The following is a 19094-nucleotide window of genomic DNA, read 5'->3' on the forward strand; positions in this document are numbered from 1 at the left end:
CATTGCAAATCCACTGTCCTCTAGTTACAGAATGAACTGAAAATTTATAATGAAAAACACCACCAAAGGAAATGTCTCCTATTATTAATTTTTCAAAGAAATATTCCTATCCTTTACAATTTAAAATCCTAAAAAATCCTCCTAAATTCCAAAATACTCTGCTCTCCAATTTAATCTTCTATTCATTTTATTTAAGCCACTCAGGTACCTCATTAGACTCTGTTTGCCTTTAGTTGTAACTGAGTTTAAACCATTTTTCACTTGAGTAATTATAGTTCCTTGAATCTCCAAAGTCGAAAAGTATCCCCATGCTTCCCACCCACCGTGTCTTATGTGTCCCATTTTCCAAATAACAAAAAGGATAATTGCACATCAAGGAATATTACAAAATTTCTCTATACTTTAAGTTTAGAAAATTTGCCTGGAGCAATAACGTTTAATGAGCAAAAGCAGTGTTCCCTCATTGCAATTGCCAGCCGCCGAGGTAGGGAAATGGAAAAAGAAAAACAAAAACAAGGAGAAAATTATTGTTTTCAACTGAGACTTCAGTGAACTTCTACCAGATGTCTGTAGCCTAGAAATTGTGAGCTAAGACTCAACTAGAAAAAAATATCTTCTTTAAGAAGCTATCATGATTTTTTGCCTTATCTATATATTCTCTGCCAGAGTGTGGAATGTGAAACTCTGCTTAAGTTTTATAGACTTTGTTTAAAGTTTACTTAAGGAATATTCTTCCCATTAGCTTATGAGAAACTCGAAATTTTCTTTTTTCGGCCTCATGTTCCTGGCATCACAATTAAATGGAGTATTTCTCCTACAATATTCTTTAAGCAGGGCATCATTATTTATAACAGGGAAGTCTAGGCACGTTGGCCGTCATTCATGTCATCTGCCCTGGAAGAACTATGTCTTTAATCCCCAGTAGAAGCCTCATATCTGACAGTCTTTTGTTGTCACTGCTGTTCAGTCTGACTCAATGGGCTGATCAACAACATAACTTTAACATTAAATCTCATAATGACATCACGAAGAATTACTGGTAAAGAAAAGAAAGAATATGACAATTGTGCCATAATGAAGGTTGTTCGTTCTAGAGTACAAAAGGCTGAAGAATCTATATGTGTATATATCATAAATGAAAATAAATATATCTTGAGTAGTCCTGAAGGAGTGTAATGATTTTAAGGCTAAGGAATAGAACACAAGAGGTTATTGAACTGTTACTTTGTACCTTTGATGCTAAATATCTCCATGAAAAGAGGTACTTTAACTTCCTAGCAATGAGACTTGAGACTCTTAGATTAAGTGGTTGTTTGAAACAACAACTGCAACAAAACTGGAAAGACATACTGGGAAGTTCATCGTATCTAATTGAAACGGATATTGGCCTCAACAAAGGGAACTGCATTTGGAAGTTGAAATTCTGATCAACAAACAACAAATTTTGTTAACCAGCAAAAATAATCACAAATAAAACAAATTTTGTTAACCAGCAAAAATAATCACACTGCCTTTACTTTCTTTAAAAAAAATTTTTAAGTGTATTGATTTACATGTTGTGTTAATTTCTGCTGTACAGCAAAGTGATTCAGTTATACATATATGCATATATACATTCTTTTCCATTATAACTTATCACAGAATATTGAATATAGCTCCTTGTGCTATACAGCAAGACCCTGTTGATTATCCATTATATATATGAGTTTGCATCTGGTAACCCCATACTCCCAAGTCTTTCCCCTCCCCACTCCAGTCCCTTTACTTTCTATTTTCTCACTGGAGGAATATGACAGTTGACTTGGAAGAAGCTCACAGAGGCTCTGTGCGGTCTAAGTACAAGGTGATGAGAACACAAGATGAACTTGGATATTTAACTCCTGTGGGTGGAGACAGAAGCCTAACACAGAACAACAGCTCAGGGAAGGCTGGTCGGTACTTTGTTCTTTTAGAATATTCCTCTCTCAACTGGGAATAGCAGACAGCCCAGAGTGGCTGTCAGTGGCCTTCTTGCCGTTGCACCTCATGTTATTGACCTTTGTACTTGAACCTTTTCTGACTTAACCATCTCTCCTGCCAACCTCAACAACCACTCAGGAAACTTGGATGAGGACACTTTTCTAAATTCTGAGTTGGAAAACTTTCATAATGAGGAGGCATCGCACGTCATTGAGGATGAGGTCATCTGTCATGAATAATCCATGTCAACAAAAGTGCAAGGATGATTCTGCTTCGCCTTTACCTCCATCTCCTCCTGCTTTGCAACCCTTTGTCAGACCTAATTTAGTGTCCAGAACTAGGTAATATTCCATGGATTATTTCTGTATACCCACCAATTCCATAAGGGCTGCAATGGATATTTACCATTTTTAAAAAGAAAATGGGATCTAAGTTAATAAGGCTGTGAATTTGAAAAAGTACTTAGGTAGGGCAAACTGCCCCCCAAATCATCTACAGTAGAATTGTCATAAATAAATATGAGGCAAAGACAGAAAGCAATCTTGGGAGTCAAGACCCAAATTTTACTTCTGACTCTTCTCCCATAACAAGTAATAGAAACTCTGGGATTTACTTGACTTTGTTCATCCTAAAATTAAAGATTTGGGGAAAAAACTCTAGGATATTAACTTTAGCTTCATCAGTTTATGATACTTAGTTTTCTAAAGTTGATTAATAAAAACCCAAGTTCTAAAGAGGAAAATGGAAGCTTACATCTAGTGTGAGATGCCTCATTGTAATTGTGTCATGTGAAAGTTGCTCAGTCATGTCTGAATCTTTGTGACCCCATGGACCATAGCCTGCCAGGCTTCTCTCTTCATGGGATTCTGCTGGCAAGAATCCTTCTCTGGAGGATATTCCCAACCCAGGGATCGAACCCAGGTTTCCCGCATTGCAGACGGAGTCTTTACTGCCTGAGCCACCAGGGAAGCCATAGGTACCTTTATTCATGTACATCAGAAGCAATATTGTTCTGTAAACACAATACAAAAAATAGAACGTTTTCAAAAGACACGTTGTTCTTTCTCAAATTTGCACCGCTGGAGCACTTGTGTGCCTGCATGCTTACTGCTCAGTCGTGTCTGACTCTTTGTGACCCCATGAACTATAGCTCACCAGGCTCTTCTGTCCAAGGGATGCTCCAGGCAAGAATACTGGAGTGGGTTGCTATTCCCTTCCCCAGGGGATCTTCCCAACCCAGGAATCAAACCTGCGTCTCCTGATTTGTGGGCAGATTCTTTATGTCTGAGCCACCAGGAAAGCCCCTTGGAGAGCTTGTAGGAGTAGCAATTCAAGAGATGGAACTTTGAAGATGTAGATTTGAAATGGAAGATCTCAATTCCCAAGAGAATCTGTATGGAATCAAAGTGTTTGCTCATAGTTAAAGACACATAAGAAAAAGAGTACGTCAAGGCTGCATATTGTCACCCTACTTATTTAACTTATATGCAGAGTACATCATGAGAAACGCTGGGCTGGAAGAAGCACAAGCTGGAATCAACATTGCCGGGAGAAATATCGATAATCTCAGATATGCAAATGACACTGCCCTTATGGCAGAAAGTGAAGAGGAACTCAAAAGCCTCTTGATGAAAGTGAAAGAGGAGAGTGAAAAAGTTGGCTTAAAACTCAACATTCAGAAAACGAAGATCATGGCATCTGGTCCCATCCCTTCATGGGAAATAGATGGGGAAACAGTGGAAACAGTGTCAGACTTTATTTTTTGGGGCTCCAAAATCATTACAGATGGTGACAGCAGCCATGAAATTAAAAGACGCTTACTCCTTGGAAGAAAAGTTATGACCAACCTAGATAGCATATTCAAAAGCAGAGAACATTACTTTGCCAACAAAGGTCCGTCTAGTCAAGGCTGTGGTCTTTCCAGTGGTCATGTATGGATTTGAGAGTTGCACTGTGAAGAAAGCTGAGTGCTGAAGAATTGATGCTTTTGAACTGTGGTGTTAGAGAAGACTCTTGAGAGTCCCTTGGACTGCAAGGAGATCCAACCAGTCCATTCTGAAGGAGATCAGCCCTGCCATTTCTTTGGAAGGAATGATGCTAAAGCTGAAACTCCAGTACTTTGGCCACCTCACGCGAAGAGTTGACTCATTGGAAAAGACTCTGATGCTGGGAGGGATTGGGGGCAGGAGGAGAAGGGGACGACAGAGGATGAGATGGCTGGATGGCATCACTGACTCGATGGACATGAGTCTGAGTGAACTCTGGGAGTTGGTGATGGACAGGGAGGCCTGACGTGTTGCGATTCATGGGGTCCCAAAGAGTCGGACATGACTGATCGACTGAACTGAACTTAACTGAAGGACCCACACTGAAAACAAAACTATGTCCTCTTCTGTTGCTGATTTGAATATAATTAGTAAGTATGAACATAGAGAGATGGACATCGAAATGCAAGTTTAGTTGTTTTGGACCTAACAAAAGAACATAATTTTTCACAACTATATAGGGGAACAAGATGGCTGCTCAAGCAAAATACAAAATATGTAAATATGCTATCTGAATGAATGTGAAAAAAATAGTACTTGGAATAAGATTTAAAATAATTATTGCTGTATTTTGAACCTGTCTGTCCTGATACTGTCCATAATTTTAAAAGTCATACCATTTTTTTTTTAAACAGAGATACACTATAACAAAATTTCAAAGTTGCCTTACAAGTTAACCTCAGGTGTCATTGCAGTTTTCAACTAAATTTTAAAGTTGTACATTTAGTTCTTATAATCTACTTTTTGATTACTCCCTAATCCTTTTTGTACATTGCATTGTTTATTTGGCCTTATATTTTCCTTTAATGCTGCTTATTTCTACAAAAAAAAAAAACTTAAAATAGGATACCATCTTAAGAGAAATAATAACAGAATCATGAAAACTGTTGCAATTGATAGCTAGAAATATTGGGTTGACCAAAAAGGTCGTTCGGGTTTTTCTGTAACATTTTATGGAAAACCTGGAATGTACATTTTGGCCAACCCAATTTAATAACATACAATATGAAAGTGTAGAAGCTATACTTACAATGATCACAGGGTGGCATACTAGCATCATGCATGACATGATGCTACATCCAGACGCTTAGTCACAATACAATGAAAACCAACTCAAATTATTGTAGGTTGCTCCCTGCCGGAAAGTTGTCCAGAGAAGCCAGGTGGAAAACATTATGCTTATTTGTATGCATGCATGCTAAGTCGTGTCTGACTCTTTGTGACCCTATGGACTGTAGCCCTTCAGGCTACCCTCCATGGAATTTTTCAGGCAGGAATACTGGAGTAGGTTGCCATTTCCTTCTATGTTAAATGTACATGTATAATGCCTTATAGCACTTTAAAGACATGATTTCAAGGAGAGAAATGAGCTAACAAAAGAGCATAATTAAGGAGACTATGGTTATACCTTTGATTAAATTCCTTATAGAATACAGAGGCAGCAGTGAAAAGGCTCTCATTTCCTCTTACAGAGGTGAAGAAGCATGTATGTGTCCTGCATTTACTGCACAACCTGTTGAGGTAGACCAAAAAAATGACAGTCAAGACAAAAGTCAAACCAAATTTAGATGTCATTTTGACAATCAGCACCTATGCAACAATCTAATCTTTTCATATATTGTTCTGAAGATCCTTGCACAAAAGATAATGCCTGTAAAGGTGTTATGAAATGCTGTGGTACCTCTAGGTGTGGCCTGAGGTACATACATCCTCTTACACTGATCTGTCATTTTAGATCCATCTCCACAGTCTATGATGTAAGTATCCAATAACATCACCCCCTCATTTAAGATTCTCTCATGTTAAAACACCTTCTTTGCCTTTTGCTCTATATTCTTCTGTAGCCCACCAGGCGCCCCTGTCCATGGACTTCTCCAGGCAAGAATACTGGAGTGGGTTGCCATTTCCTTCTCCAGGGGATCTAACTGACCCAGGAATCGAACCCAGGTCTTCTGCATCGCAGGCAGATTCTTTACCATCTGAGCTACAGGGAAGTCCCTATATTCTTCTAATACATAGGATTCCCAGGTGGCTCAGATGTTTAAGAATCTTCCTGCAATGCAGGAGACCCAGGTTCAATCCCTGGGTCGGGAAGATCCCTTGGAGGAGGAAATGGCAACCCACTCCAGTATTCTTGCCTGGAGAATCCCATGGACAGAGGAGCCTGGCAGGCCCCAGTCCATGGGCTCGCAAAGAGTTGGACCCAACCGAAGCAACTTAACACACACACTTCTACTACAGACTCATATTTTATATCCAATTGCTATAGGAATTTATAGTTAGAATGGTCCAGAATTTAGATTGCTTTCTTTATGATATATAAAAGGGCATGCTGTCTCAGAAGAACATTCTAGGTATATACTCCATCTGATTTTACCTATCCATCTATTCATTTAACTAACACTTATTGAAATGCCCACAGTATGCCAGGCACTGAGAATACAGTGATGGTCAGGACAGATGCAACCACTCATGCAGTTGATAATTTCAGAGATGTTCTTTATCCTTCACTAAGTAACCAGGATTTTTCCTCCCCCTTATGTTTCCCTACTTCTCCCGCTTGATCCTTGGAAGGAAAGCTATGACAAACTTAGACTGTATATTCAGAAGCAGAAACATCACTTTGCCAACAAAGGTCTGTATAGTCTAAGTGACGTTTTTACCAGTAGTCATGTACAGATGTGAGAATTAGACCTTAAAGAAGACTGACCCTGTGGCAGATTCATTTTGATATTTGGCAAAACTAATACAGTTATGTAAAGTCTAAAAATAAAATAAAATTTAAAAAAAAAAGAAGACTGAGTGATTTCAAATTGATGCTTTCAAATTGTGGTGCTAGAGAACTCTTGAGAGTCCTTTGGACTGTAAAGAGATCAAATCAGTCTATACTAAAGGAAATCAACCCTGAATATTCTTTGCAAGGACTGATGCTGAAGCTGAAACTCCAGTACTTTGGCCACCTGATTCGAAGAGCCAACTCATTGGAAAAGACTCTGATGCTGGGACAGATTGAAGGCAAAGAGAGAAGAGGGTGACAGAGGATGAGATGGTTAGTAGTATCACTGACTCAAGGGACATGAATTTGAGTAAAGTCCGGGAGACTGTGAAGAATAGGAAACCTGGTGTGCTATAGTCCATGGGGTTGGAAAGTGTCGGTCATGACTTAGCAACTGAAAAACATCAACAACCTCTCCCCTTCCTTTTCTAAGGCAGCATAAATCCAACCCCATCTGAGAGTTCAGTTCAGTTCAGTCATTCAGTCGTGTCTGACTCTTTGCAACCCATGAATCACAGCACGCCAGGCCTCCCTGTCCATCACCAACTCCCGGAGTTCACTTAACTCACGTCCATTGAGTCAGTGATGCCATCCAGCCATCTCATCTTCTGTCGTCCCCTTCTCCTCCTGCCCCCAATCCCTCCCAGCATCAGAGTCTTTTCCAATGAGTCAGCTCTTCGCATGAGGTGGCCAAAGTACCGGAGTTTCAGCTTTAGCATCATTCCTTCCAAAGAACACTCAGGACTGATTTCCTTTAGAATGGACTGGTTGGATCTCCTTGCAGTCCAAGGGACTCTCAAGAGTCTTCTCCAACACCATAGTTCAAAAGCATCAGTTCTTCGGTGCTCAGCTTTCTTCACAGTCCAACTCTCACATCCATGCATGACCACTGGAAAAACCATAGCTTTGACTAGACGGACCTTTGTTGGCAAAGTAATGTCTCTGCTTTTGAATATGTTATCTAGGTTGGTCATAACTTTCCTTCCAAGGAGTAAGCGTCTTTTAATTTCATGGCTGCAATCACCATCCAGAGGTCAGTTTTCAACTCTTGGTTGAATTATTTCCTTCTCTGCTTCAACCGCTGCCCACTACCCACACCCCCCCACCCACCCTGCCCCCATATTGGATGGAGAAATGGGTTCAGAAGGAAGTAAAACAGAGCTTTTTTAAATGACTCATCTCTACCAAAATATTGCCCTCTCAGGCAATATCCATGTGTCAGTAAAAGCTCAACATTATCTATAGTTGAGCCATATATTCAAATTATGTTATGCTATGCTAGGTCACCTCAGTGGTGTCTGACTCTTTTGTGATCCCATGGACTGTAGCCTGCCAGGTTCCTCTGTCCATGGGATTTCCCAGGCAAGAATACTGGAGTAGGTAGCCATTTCCTTCTCCAGAGGATCTTCCAGACCCAGGGATCGAACCAGTGTCTCACATCTCCTGCATTGGCAGGTGGGTTCTTTACTCTCAGCGCCACCTGGGAAGTCCAAGGTTTTGATTATTTTTGAGTTCTAAGAGTAATGGGAGTAACTAGATTGCAAACATATGGCATCTGTTGTCCAGAATGGGGTTTCTTGGAGGTGATCAGGGGATAACTAAAATTTCTGTAGAATATGAAATCTAGGGTATTTGGGGACATTTTCAGGTGTGCACCTCAATTTGATCACTAAAACGCCTTCAGACAGTTCTGAAAGTTTATGTGCTGTACAGGTTCTGAAAGTCCCTTGGACAGCAAGGAGATCAAGCCAGTTAATCTTAAGGGAGGTCAATCCTGAATATTCACTGGAAGGACTGATGCTGAAGCTGAAGTTCTGGTATTTTGGTGACTCACTGGAAAATTCCCTGATGCTGGGAAAGATTGAGGGCAGAAGGAGAAGAGGATGTTAGAGGATGAAATGGCTGGACAGCATCACTGATGCAAGGAACATGAACTTGGGTAAACTCCAGGAGACAGGAAGGCCTGGTGTGCTGCCATCTATGGCGTCACAAAGAGTGGGTGACAGAACAACAGGTTCTTCTGTTTCTGTTTTGCCTAGTGATGTAAATGGTGTTATTTTAATCTTTTATCTTAGGTTGATCTAATCTTTTAATGTTTGTTTTGGGAAATATATGGAAGAAATTCAAGGCTCTGATATTTATTGATTTGACTAGGTTAGGCCTATAATAGATTTATGAAAGTAGTTCCTTATGATGTCTACTATGGAGGTTTCCCATCTGTGTAACTTGAAACTCATTAAAGAAGGCCATAGTGGTAAAGAACCTGCCTGCCGAAACAGGAGACATGAGAAACCTGGGTTCAATCCCTGGGTCTGGAAGATCCCCTGAGGAAATTGCAACTCACTCCAGTATTCTTGCCTGGAGAATCCCATGGACAGAGGATTCTGTCAGGTTACATACAGTCCATGGGGTCACAAAGAGCTGGACATGACTAAAGTGACTGAGCACATAGCACAAAGAAAGATTTAATGAACATTTTACCTTTTATATAGAATTACTCTATAGTATGGCCTGGAAATGTATGAATCATGTGGACAGTAACTTTTATAAATCAGAGAACAAAGAAATCTGTAGCTGACTCTGCTGGCAAATATTCTATTTTATATTTTACCCAATAGGGGAAAGAATGCACTCTACAAAGAGGAATTGCATGGAAATATTGATTAGTATGTTTCTTTCATGCTTTTTAAAGGAAACTGTCTGAATTCTAAAATAATTCTCAATGGGTAATAAGACATTCATAAGTACTTTACATATTGAAAAAACAAAAGAAATTCATGTTTACTAGAAGTTAGTAGCCACATTGCATATAGCTCAGTACTGCACTGTGCTGCTCAAGACTTCTTTCCGTGTATTTCTCTGAAAAGCTACTATTCTGATTTTACTTTACTGATTCAATTAAGAAAGAGATGTTTGTGTTTCTGTTGCACTGAAGTGAAAGGGAGTTTATAGCTGAAAAGATGAGCTGAGCCTAACCTTACCTCTAGTCTCTAGTTGTCTCTAGACTTGAATTCAGACACCTTGAATTTTGAGGGGATAGGCTGATCATCATGCTGGGTGAAATATTTAAATTAGTTATCAATTAAAAATATTTTAAAAATAAATTTTATTTATTTACAATAAATAATACATGAATTCATTCTTAGTATAAAAATGTTTTTCAAAACTATTGATAAAGTAAAAATCTTTCCTTATTTACCCAGAAGTAATTGTTGTAATCTATTTCATTTATCATCCTAACCAGCCTTTTGTGTGTGAGCATTCATGTATAGGAAAATTTATAAATATAGTTTTGTTTTGTGTACTTACTTAAATATAGAGTATACATCAATATTTTGTTTTGCAATATTTCAGCTTCAGTTTATCACTTAATGATGTGTCTTGGAGATAATCCCATGTCAGTTTACATGGAATTGCCTCATTAAACTGCTGCTTAGTATTTCATTCTATGGACATATTATAATTAATTCCAACATTCCTTTACCAGGGGCCATTCACATTGCTGTGTTATTTTTGCTACCACAGATGATTTTCATGAATCTCCTAGAATATACCTGTTTTAATATTATTTAGGTATAGATAATAAGGCCAGCAGAGAAGGCAATGGCACCCCACTCCAATACTCTTGCCTGGAAAATCCCATGGACGGAGGAGCCTGGTAGGCTGCAGTCCATGGGGTCGCTAAGAGTCGGACACCACTGAGCGACTTCACTTTCACTTTTCACTTTCATGCATTGGAGAAGGAAATGGCAACCCACTCCAGTGTTCTTGCCTGGAGAATCCCAGGGACGGGGGAGCCTGGTGGGCTGCCGTCTATGTCGTCGCACAGAGTCGGACACGGCTGAAGCGACGCAGCTGCAGCAATAAGGCCAAAGGGCTCTCCAGGTGGCTCAGTGGTAAAGAATCCTAATCCTCATGCCAAACAGGAGACTCACAGGAGACATGGGTTTGATCCCTGGGTTGGGAAGATCCCCCGGAGAAGGAAATGGCAACCCACTCCAGCATTCTTGCCTGGGAAATCCCATGGACAGAGGAGCCTAGAGGGCTACAGTCCATGGGATTGCAAAGGGTAGGACACGACTGAGTGACTAAACAATGCCAACAACAGTAAGCCCAAAAGATCAGGGAGATGACTACCATTATACTCACAGATTGCAAGAGAAAGGGGTTGCTTTGCCATGCGTGGCCACATGGGAAAGCCCTGGGGTGGGTCAGGAGGCAGAGGGAAACAAGGACCCTTGGGCAAGAAGCTTTATTATTTTCAGCAGCCAGGAACAAGAAGGAGTTGCAGGGTAAGCGGTTTAGGATAAGCTAGTTGAGTAATTTCAGCAGACTCTGGGACATAGGGCACCCTGAGTTGTTTGGTACTTGCCTTGGGGTGATTAAAACAGTGGAAAGTGACCCTGAGTGTAAGGCTTGATAAAGGAGGTGGTTGGGGGTACAGGCTCCAGATGGGTTTGCATTTAAAAACCATGCTCAATAGACAAGCTGTTTACTCTCTCTGGGAATTTGCTTGCCTTGGAGGAGCAGGGAAGGAGTTAGTCCTTCTAATGTCAGCAGGTGCCCAGATGCCAGAATATCAAAACATAGAAAATGAAACATCTTTTATTTAAATATCCCCCATTTTAGCACCCTGTGCAAGCTTTCAGGGCTTCCCCGGTAGCTCAGCTGGTAAAGAATCCATCTGCGATGCAGGAGACCCTGGTTCGATCCCTGGATTGGGAAGATCCCCTGGAGAAGGGAATGGTTACCCACTCCAGTATTCTTGCCTGGAGAGTCCCATGGACAGAGGAGCCTGGTGGGCTAGAGTTCATGGGCTTACAAAAAGTAGCAGATATGACTGCACAAGTGAAAACAGATCAAAGATATTGTATGTTAATCATGTTAAACAAATTCTAGTAATAATTTTGAAATTTCATATATAAGATTGTTATCAAAGCAGTTGAGTAATCTCCATATATGAAAACTTCCCTGGTTGCTCAGACGGTAAAGCGTCTGTCTACAATGTGGGAGACCTGGGTTCGAGCCCTGGGTTGGGAAGATCCCCTGGAGAAGGAAATGGCAATCCACTCCAGTACTATTGCCTGGAAAATCCCATGGACAGAGGAGCCTGGTAGGCTACAGTCTGTGGGGTCGCAAAGAGTCGGACATGACTGAGCAACTTCACTTTCATATTTGAAAATAGGACTGAATCTAAAGAGTGAATAAAACGGAACCTTGCTCCCAAAGCGAGGGGATGAAATGTGAGCTCACAAATTGCTGAAGATCAGTGAGTGTGCTGTTTGCTCTTCGATTCCTAATGGTCTTATCAATAAAATGGGAAAGAGGGTCATAGAGAAAGCAAATCTGTATAGACAATGAAGAAGATTTATTTTTGGCAACTAGCAAAAATGGATATTTCTAGATACATGATGTTCAAAGCGTGGATGGTTGGAGATATTAAATCACTCACCAAATCCCTGGGAAGGACTTTAGCATATACGTGTGTGTGCATAGTCTCTCAGTTGTGTCTGACTCTTTGTGACCTCATGGTCTGTAGCCTGACAGTCTCCTCTGTCCATCAGATTTTTCAGGCAAGAATACTGGAGTGGGTTATTCGGTGCTCAGCTTTCTTCACAGTCCAACTCTCACATCCATACATGACCACTGGAAAGCCCATAGCCTTGACTAGACGAACCTTTGTTGGCAAAGTACTGTCTCTGCTTTTTAATATGTTATCTAGGTTGGTCATAAATTTCCTTCCAAGGAGTGTCTTTTAATTTCATGGCTGCAATCACCATCTGCAGTGATTTTGGAGCCCAGAAAAATAAAGTCTGACACTGTTTCCACTGTTTCCCCATCTATTTCCCATGAAGTGATGGGACCGGATGCCATGATCTTCATTTTCTGAATGTTGAGCTTTAAGCCAGCTTTTTCACTCTCCTCTTTCACTTTCATCAAGAGGCTTTTTAGGTCCTCTTCACATTCTGCCATAAGGGTGGTGTCATCTGCATATCTGAGGTTATTGATATTTCTCCTGGAAATCTTGATTCCAGCTTGTGCTTCTTCCAGTCCAGTGTTTCTCATGATGTACTTTGCATATAAGTCAAATAAGCAGGGTGACAATATACAGCCTTGATGTACTCCTTTTTCTATTTGGAACCAATCTGTTGTTCCATGTCCAGTTCTAACTGTTGCTTCCTGACCTGCATATAGGTTTCTCAAGAGGCAGATCAGGTGGTCTGGTATTCCCATCTCTTCCAGAATTTTCCACAGTTTCTTGTGATCCACCCAGTCAAAGGCTTTGGCATAGTCAATAAAGCAGAAATAGATGTTTTTCTGGAACTCTCTTGCTTTTTCAATGATCCAGCAGATGTTGGCAATTTGATCTCTGGTTCCTCTGCCTTTTCTAAAACCAGCTTGAACATCTGGAAGTTCACGATCCACGTACGCTGAAGCCTGGCTTGGACAATTTTGAGCATTACTTTACTAGCGTGTGAGATGAGTGGATGCATATATATGGAATTTAGAAAAATGGCAATGATGACCCTATATGTGAGACAGCAAAAGAGACACAAATGTAAAGAACAGTCTTTCAGACTCTGGGAGAAGGGGAGGGTGGGATGATTTGAGAGAATAACATTGAAACATGTATGTTATCATATCTGAAACAGATCGCCAGTCCAGGTTTGATGCATGAGACAGGATGCCCAGGGCTGGTGCACTGGGCTGACCCTGAGGGATGGGATGGGGAGGGAGGTGTTGGGGGGGATCAGGATGGGGAACACATGTACACCATGGCTGATTTATGTCAATGTATGGCAAAAATCACCACAATATTGTAAAGTAATTAGCCTCCAATTAAAATAAATAATTTTTTTTTAAAAAGGGGGGAATGGCAGTGCTGTGCTCACACTATTTATACACTTTTCATTTCTCTTTCTTTCTCTCTCTCTCCCCTTCTCTGTATAACAATGATCAGAGCTGCCCAATCTGGAAAGTTGTACTCACTGTGAAATTTCTGGTCAGAAAAGTGTATACAGATAGGTGAGCATTTAAGTGGAAAAATATTTGCTAATTATATATTTTCTTTTTCTTTTTAAATCTTAATTGCAGATGAGTTTGTGATTCAACATAAACCTTCCCTTCAGGATCCAAATATATTTTGGTCTTTATCTGTTGCTAGCACACACTGTCTCTGACTCCTACATCACTACATCTACTTCTTAGCTATACAACTATGAGATGATTGTGTTTGTCCTATAATGATGCTAGACCTGACCTTACTAGCATCAGTAAATTGATATATCATTAAAAAAATTTTTATCAAGGTCATAAAATAGAAAGAAGTTAGTGAGAACTCACAAGTGGAAAGCAAACACAAGAGACTGTTCCCTTACTTGTATGTTCAGTGTTCCAAGAACGATGACTAAATATTTTAGTTCTGGGAGGAAAGTTCTAGAGGGAGGGGATATATGTATATGCATAGCTGATTCTGTATCTATTCCACCTGAGGCAAAAAGTCGACTCATTGGAAAAGACCCTGATGCTGCGAAAGATTGAAGGCAAAAGGAAAAAGGGAGGTAGAGAATGAGATTGTTAGATAGCATCACCAACTCAGTGGCTAGGAATTTAAACAAATTCCAGGAGATAGTGCAGGGCAGAGGAGCCTGGTGTGCTACAGTCTATGGGTCTGCAAAGAGTCAGACACAACTTGGCAACTGAGCAACAACAAACAGCTGATTCACTTCGCTGCATGGCAGAAACTAAAACAACATTTTAAAGCAATTATACTCCAATAAAAAAATAAATATTACTTAGTTCCTCTGAGAAGTTTATAAGCAAGTAAGGACTATGACACAAATAAAAACATGAAGCAAATTAAAATAAGGGTTGGGCAAAGTCTTACATGCAATCTAGTGTAGTAATTAAAAACATGGATTCTGTCTGGATCAAAGAGCCCTCAAGTGTTAGATCTGAGCTCCAAAATTTATGGACAAATATAACCTGCACTTTGATTTATTTACTTATAATATTGGAATGGTAATAGCAGTTACTTCTCAAGGTTATCAAGATCAGATTATACAATAAAATAACTAAAAGCACTTAGATAATGCTTTGGGCACAGAACCCAAGTTTATTTAGAAATAAGATTTGATATTGATGATTGGTTTCAATGATGGGCATGGGACACTGAAACCAAGGTCATGACTATCATTTCTATAGAGCCCGTGGTGAAAGTAAATTGTATCTGGAAGAAAGATATGAAATTAAGAAATAAAGTGAAGGTCAGTTATCAAGTAGATAGAGGGAAACATAGTCAGTCTGATAAAGCCAAGCAGAGTGAAGTGTTGAAATTAAGCTAATGGAAGGTGTGAAATACTGGACCTAGACTTGAGGTCATGGTTAAAAGCCAAGATCAGCAATTGACAGAGCAAACGAGGAAGTAGGAAGTTGAGGCATGAGGCAAATTGTGGGCCAGCCTCACTCTTGCTGTCAGACTACAGCTGGCTGGCAAGGGTCTTCATTTTCATTAGTATTTTTACATATAAAGCCCCCCATCATTATAAAAGCTTAAGCAATGCAAAAGGATAAAAAGAAAAAAGGTGGCTTTACACATCTCCATGACAACTTAGTTTCAGAAAAAAATCACTGGCAAAATTTTGATTATAGTTTCAGATATTTTCTGAAATGGCTCTCTAGATAGATAGATTATATATAAAGAGGTAAGTAGTATATAACATGACATAAATATATTATATAATAAATTATATATAAAATGTATATATAAATATATAATATTTTATAGATATATATTATAAAATAGTTATATATACAGACAGATTTCTTTCATGTAGAAAATGTGATTATACTAACCTTTATTTTCCATTTAACAATATTGTTTGAATATCTTTTCACATGCATTTCATATACATACCATATATATGTGTATATATGTTTTAAATGACTGAATTATATTGGTTGTTCAAAATCATTTAACCAGTTAGATCAACATTTATATTGTTTCCAGTATTTTGTTGTTATAAACAGTGCTCCAATAATTTCTATTTATTTGCTTATTTACCTACTCATGCAGTAACACATATAGGTTAAATTCTGAGTATAAGATTTCTGAATGAAACATTAGGTGCCCTTTGATAGATCAAACAACTTAGCATCTAAAAATTGTATAGCTTTGAATTCCCCAATGGTATAAGAGAATAGCCATTTCCTATATTCTTATTGACATAGTATACATAAACAAATGATAACATCTAGATTAATAACTTTAAATATTTTTTTTGTTACAGTATAACATGTCTAAGGAAAATATGCCAATTGCAAGTATGTATATTGACAAGTATTTGCAAAGAGAACACACCCTTGTAACTAAAATCGACTCAATAAATAGCACATATATAGAAGCAACCTAAGTTGAGAAAATAAAAATATTAAACAAATACATGAAATTCCAATAGATTATCTGAGTTTAAACCTGTTTCCACATAGTGAGATGAAGTTGCTGCTCAGGGGTAAGGTAATTCTAAAATGGTCATTTTAGATTTCTTTGAAACACATGTTGGTTTTAATAAGGATGCATCAAAGTGTACTTTATGGTAAAATTCTTTGGCCCTCAAACTCTACACTTTGTGATAGTTTGATATTAGGTGAAGAATAACAGTAAACCTCTGAGGAAAGATGATTTTTTTTTAAAGTATGTATTGCAATTTAGTTTATGCCTAGTCTGTAAATATATTATGTCATAAATTATTCACTACAACAATTTGAAGTATATATTATCACTCACATTTTACATGTGAAGTGTAACTTTACAATTTACACACTTTGCAGCGTTTGTATAATTAGCAAGTGACGAAGCTGAATTGCAGACTCAACCCTGTCAGAGTGCAAAGCCAGTGATCTTTCTCCTTCACTCTGTGACCTCTCTTTTAGCTTTTACTTCTTCTGAAATGACTTGGAATTGTCTTAAGTATGTTGACTACTTTCGAGTTATTGTCTCCCTTCCACATGTCAGTTCCTTTGCTTCATGTCTCTTCTTTTCCCCAAACAGATTTCCTTTCTGAGTTCTGTTCCTGATTCACACAGCTATCAAGTGCAGCACTGTAGTCTACTCAAGGGCCATGCTTTGTTGCTCTGAGTATTCCATGAAATGTTCTTTTATCAAAATGTGAATAACTTTCAAGTAAACATATAACTTAAAAGAGTATTAAATGTAGGATGTATGCCCAATACCACCAAAACATTCTGCCACTGAGGCAAAGATGAGTTCACTCTTAATTTTTGTCTTAAAAATAAAGGGCAAAATAAGTTCTATCTGAGATTTCCTAAGTTCTAATTACAAGTATACTAAGTACTTTTTAAGAGTAATTGAATGTATGAAACCATCACTAACGCAAGAACTAAAGATAATTAAGAGACATCTTGTCTTCTTTTGTCCTACAAAGTGATTGCTTATCTTCAGACCTGTTTACGTTATTAGCAATTCCTTCTTCGTAGGATACATTTTACCTTCCAAAGCACCCTTAGAGATGCTTGTCTTAATTTTTTGTTCTCTAGAATTAGGAAGAGTGAATGGCTTGATGGACAGATTAAAGCTATCAACTCACCAATGATCACAGCTAATTCAGTCTCTGGCATAAAGTAGCTGGACGTGGCCACAAGATAGGCCAAGTAGTAGGCAATGAAAAGGAGGAGGAAGGAGATGACAGCCTTCATGGCTCTCACGTGAGCTTCCGTGCTGGGATCTCTGCTCCCTGGGGCACGGAGCTGCATTCGCCTGGTGTGTCTGCACAGGGAGAGGATCAGGAGGAGAAATGAGATCAGGGACACAGAAAAGGGAAGTAGTGTCAACAGATTGAGACGTATCTTGATGGACTCATGCTGAGCTTTATGTACTCTGCATCTTCGACTTAAATTTATTTTCAACTTCATCTTGACACAATGCCTGAAATCATCATCCAAATTGTTAATGACAGGAAGGCTAATGAACACTGAGAAGACCAAACACCCCAGCAGGATCCTAGGAATTGCACTGTCAATTCTCCACTTCATCCAGAGGAAAAAGGGATGGAAGAAATTTGCTATCTTGAGGAAATAGAAAATGCTGAGGCAGGTGGCAAACCAGACACTTAAATGGTTGGTTAGTGTCCAGAAGTAGTCAATGATTCTCATTTGTTTACCACCAGTATAGACATCTGGGTACAGGACCAATATGTAACAATCCAATAGTATTATACATAAGAGAGAAATTCTGGAGATGGCCAGGCTGGTGAGGATTAAATCAATGGAGGCAATCTTCTTGTGCTTGATCCAGTCCACACAGTTTACCAGTCCAATGAATGCGTTCCCTAAGATCCCCAGTGAAAATTCCCCAGCTGCTATGAGCATTGAGATACTCTGCCCTTCACTTGACATCTTAAAATGCAGAAATATCTGGTTCACTTCTAGTTGAACAGATGTAGTATCTACATCTACTTCTTGGATTTTGCTGTAATTTTCTTTATCCCTTTAATTGTAGTCTGTCTTGAGATGGAGACTGAAATGACAAATGAAAACTGTAGCTGTCTTCCTTAAATCCTAGCTAGTCTTGAACAAGTAATGCAGTTGTCTGTCCCTGGACCCTATCTCTATCTGTGTCCATTTACTTTCTTTGCAGATTTTACTTTTCCACATGTGCTTAATTTAGGCTGAGCTATAGCTTGCTAAGATGCAAATTAGGCTGATTCACTTTCATGGTCTGGCACTTTCTCAGGCTATGTTTTGCAAATTTAGATTCATTAAATTGTAATGCACACTAGTAATTTTAATAGGGCTGCCAGATTTACCAAATAAACTTATAGTGAAAACAGTGAAAGTATTAGTCTCTCAGTCATGTCTGATTTTTTTGTGGCACTACAGACTATAGTCCTCCAGGCTCCTCTGTCCATGGGATTCTCCAGGCAAGAATATGGAAGTGGGAAGCCATTCCGTTCTTGAGGGAATCTTCCTGACCCAGGAATCAAACCCAGGTCTCCCATATTGTGGGCAAATTCTTTACCATCGGAACCACCAGGAAAAACCAAACTTACAGTACATCCAGTTAAATTGAATTTCAGATAAACAAAGAAAGAGTTTTTAGTGTACGTCCCAAATTACATGCGATTAGTACTTCTGGGAAGTACTGGAATTCAAATTTAACTAGGTGTCTTATATTTTATCTAAACCTCAGCGATTTTTTTTTCAATTAGTAATGCACAAAAACTGAAATTTGAAGAAGAGTCTTCATTTTGTCAAAATATGGTTTTGATTACTACTAAACATCCAAAGTCTGAGTC

The 19094-nt window shown here is 39.0% G+C and overlaps 1 protein-coding gene across 1 annotated transcript; it reads right to left on the reverse strand.

The window, feature by feature from the left end:
• Positions 1-17256: 17256 nt before the first annotated feature.
• On the reverse strand, positions 17257-18195 carry TAS2R7 (taste 2 receptor member 7). The gene has a single exon (XM_006076445.3). The coding sequence runs from the start codon at positions 18193-18195 to the stop codon at positions 17257-17259; it is 939 nt and encodes a 312-aa protein (XP_006076507.1).
• Between the last annotated feature and the right edge of the window lie 899 nt (positions 18196-19094).

This window comes from Bubalus bubalis, chromosome 4 (genome assembly GCF_019923935.1).
Source record: "Bubalus bubalis isolate 160015118507 breed Murrah chromosome 4, NDDB_SH_1, whole genome shotgun sequence".
NCBI lineage: Eukaryota > Metazoa > Chordata > Mammalia > Artiodactyla > Bovidae > Bubalus > Bubalus bubalis.